Raw genomic sequence first — 3,480 nt, forward strand, 5'->3', positions numbered from 1 at the left:
TTGGGAATGACTTGTTTTATCTTAGCTATCTCTTCATTTCGGTTGCTTTGCGGCTCTGTCAATATGCCCTTGAAATGTTGGATTAGTAGGTTTTCCATTTCCTCTTTTTGGATAACTCTATTACCTTGTTTGTTTTTGAGGGAGAAGATTCGGCTTTGCTGCCTGTGTTGCAGCATTGCTCGATGGAAAAATTTTGTGTTCCTTTCCCCCTCTTTTAACCACTGAACTCTTGACTTTTGGTGCCACAGGATTTCCTCCTGTTTTCTCCTTTCCTCCAGTTTGAGTAGCACTTCCCCTTCTTCCTTTTCTCTCTCCTCAGTTCTTCCTTCTTCTATGATTTTTTGTTGTATCCTTTGCATTGCTATTTGGAGTTGTTCCTTGTCTTGATGGATGTTACCAAATTCCTCTTTATTCCATGTCTTAATCTCACTTTTCAGCTCCTTGAGTCTCAATTGGAGTGTGTGCATCTTGTTCTTGCCTTGTATTACTCCTTCACTTTTCTTCCACCAGGTTTCCATCTTTTCAACAAGAGTTGGATCTCTTAGCCAGAAGGCTTCAAACCTGAAAGGTTTATGTTGATTTTTTTTGTTCATGGCAATTTCCAGTTTTATTGGCCAGTGATCCGATCCTTGGCACAGTAGGATCGTTGCTTCATAAAATATATCTTTCCCTAGGAAGTGTTCTGTGGCTAAGAATTTGTCCAGTCTAGATGCTATCTACCTACTACCTCCTCGTCTGTTGTTCCAGGTATATTTTCCATTAATAGTATTGATGTCAATCAATTGGAGGGTTGTCTGGGTTTCCTTGAATCTCTCCATATCTGCATCTTCCCGTTGCAATCCTCCTTTCTTTTCTGCTATGGTTGTTATCATATTGAAATCTCCTGCTATCACCCAGAGTTTTTCTGTGTGTAGGTCGCCCATTCGACACAGCTGTGTTAGAAAAGTCTCTCTCTCAAGCGGTATGTGGGGTCCATAAACCACTGATACCAAGAACCACTCTTTGTGTCCTACCATTCTGAACCTCCCTGATAGAATCCTTCGCATTCCTATCCAAAGGTCTACCATTACTTCTGCTGGGTTCCATAATATTGCTATTCCCCCTGCACTCCCTTTTGCATCTATTGTCATACTTTCATAATATGGCTTAATTTTCTTTAGGATTTCCTCCATCTTTGCTCCCGTTATTTTTGTTTCTTGCAGCAACATTATCTGAGGTTTTTCTTTTTTAATCCTCTCAGCCAGGTATCTTTGCTTACCCTTGCTGTTAAGCCCTCTTATATTCCAGGATGTAATAATCATTGAGACTGTTGGGTTGTTTGTTGGAAGACCGCTGAAAGTGGTACAACTCTTCCTATGTTAACTAGCATTTCACCCATTATTTGAATGGATTCTTGTAGGTTCTTCCTTCCTCTTTTTTCCCCCTTTCCCTTTTTGTGGATACTCCTGGTTATTATCTTGTATTCCTAGCTGTTCATTTATCCCTGTTTTCCCACTTTCTTGCTTTTCTTTGTATTTTTGGAATATATCTTTGTATATTTTTTTATCTTCCTCTGGTATAAACCTTTCATCCAAATTCTTCCACTTGTCTAGTAAATTTTTTAGGATTTCCTCTTCTGATGTTGCGTCCTCCCCTTTATTTATATCTACTTCCATCACTTCATACTCCTGGTGTGGTTCCTTTTCTTGGGTCCCCTGTTCTTCTGGTTCCTTTTGGTTTTTCTGCTTATTTTCCTTTGTTTCCATTTTTTCCTTTCCTCCTTCCTGATCTGTCCCTTCTTGGTAATCCATCTTTCTGGTCTCCTCCTCCCCTTCTTCTGTTTGTAATGCTTCATACCTATTCGTCTTTTGACTTGTATTTGGTTGATCTTTCCTACCTTTCTGCTGGGTTTCTTTGGTAGGTCGCTTCTTGTGTTTTACTTCTTGAAACCCCTCCTCATCTTCATTAGTTTTCCTCTGTTGTTTAGTCTTTCTTTCTTCTTCCTCTACATTTAGAGGGCATTCCTTGAATAGGTGCCCATATTCATGGCATTTTCTGCATCTAAATGGTATGTGTTCATAGTCCAGAGCCTGCTGCCAGATCTCCTCATGATACTCGAGTTCAACAGTACCTGGTATAGGGTTTGCTATGTTCATGTAGACACATATTCTTGCATACGAAGTGTATCTCCCTCTTTTTGTTGATTCTTCTATCTTTACGAAACTTCCTATGGTGTTTCCTATTCCTTCAAGAATCTCTGGATCCCAAAAATCCATAGGCAGTCCAAACAGTCTTACCCATACTGGTGCTGCTAGGAATTTTTCCTGGTCTGGGTTATAACATTCCTCCCAATACCTCATAAATAACCTTGCATTATTATGGAAATATGGACCATTTTCAAACACTTTCTCTTTATCTTGCAGGTTTGAGAAGATTACCGTGAAAAAGCCGCGTGCTCCCAGCTTCAGTTCGATGTGGCCTCGTGGCTGCCATTTCTGCTGAATCCATCTTGTCAGTTCTTTTTCTGAGGGCCAGACTCCGATGAACTTGCAAATCAGTGCATGATCTTTCATGTAGCTTCTATACCTCTCCAATTTGTTCATTGGAATGACAAACCTCGGTTTCTTCGTTGCACAGGGCAAACAACGTCCTTTGCTTCCTGCTTGCCAACGTGCACCCAGAACAGGTCCTGGTGGCCTTTGAGCAGCTTTCTCTTTGTTGTTACTAGTTCCTTCTCCCGCTGTCGCATCCCTATAGGAGGGGATCTCACCCCTCCCAGTCTCCTCTGCCATTTCTGTTCGCTGGTTTTTTGAGGTGTTCTGTGCTGCCTACCTTATGGCTGCGTGGTCATTAGCGTTGCAGAGCTACAAGAATCCCTCATCTGTTTTTGAAACACATGTAAAAATTATATGTTACGTGAAATTTTATCATGTCTACTAAACCCAATATTTTAAATTCAATATTATAAACCCAATATTATAAATTCAATATTAAATCCAATATTATAAACCGAGTATTTTAAAGCTAAATATTATAAACCCAATATTATAAACCCTAATATTAAACCTAAAATTATACCCTAATATTAAACCCAATATTATACCCTAATAGTATAACCATAATATTAAAGCCAAAACTATAAACCCTAATATTAAACCCAATATTATAAACTTTAATATTAAACCCAATATTAAAAATGATGATACTAAACACAATATTATAAACAATGATACTAAACCCAATATTATAAACCCTAACATTATAAAGCAAAATATTATAAACCTTAATATTAAACCCAATATTATAAAACCAACATTATAAAACAATATTAATTATTGTATAATTATAATAAATATATAAGTAATAATTAAGTTTAATATTGGGTATTAATTTTTTTTTTTTTTTTTTTTGAAAAAAATCTTAATTTATTCAACCTGAGAACATGGACAAAAATACATTTTGCAGATGCCCGGAAACATTCAAACAAGTTAGCCATAAGGC

The 3,480-nt window shown here is 37.5% G+C and overlaps 1 protein-coding gene across 1 annotated transcript; it reads right to left on the minus strand.

The window, feature by feature from the left end:
• Positions 1-716: 716 nt before the first annotated feature.
• Positions 717-2,771, minus strand: LOC149237638 (uncharacterized). Its single transcript, XM_089369342.1, has 4 exons — positions 2,596-2,771; positions 2,418-2,503; positions 1,837-2,236; positions 717-1,332 (listed from the first exon to the last, which is right to left on the minus strand). The coding sequence occupies exons 1-4, from the start codon at positions 2,769-2,771 to the stop codon at positions 717-719; spliced, it is 1,278 nt and encodes a 425-aa protein (XP_089225468.1).
• Positions 2,772-3,480: the final 709 nt, after the last annotated feature.

The sequence above is a fragment of the Pinus tabuliformis genome, chromosome 8 (assembly GCF_031772625.1).
Source record: "Pinus tabuliformis cultivar Carrire ecotype Pingquan chromosome 8, CPIR1, whole genome shotgun sequence".
Classification (NCBI taxonomy): domain Eukaryota; kingdom Viridiplantae; phylum Streptophyta; class Pinopsida; order Pinales; family Pinaceae; genus Pinus; species Pinus tabuliformis.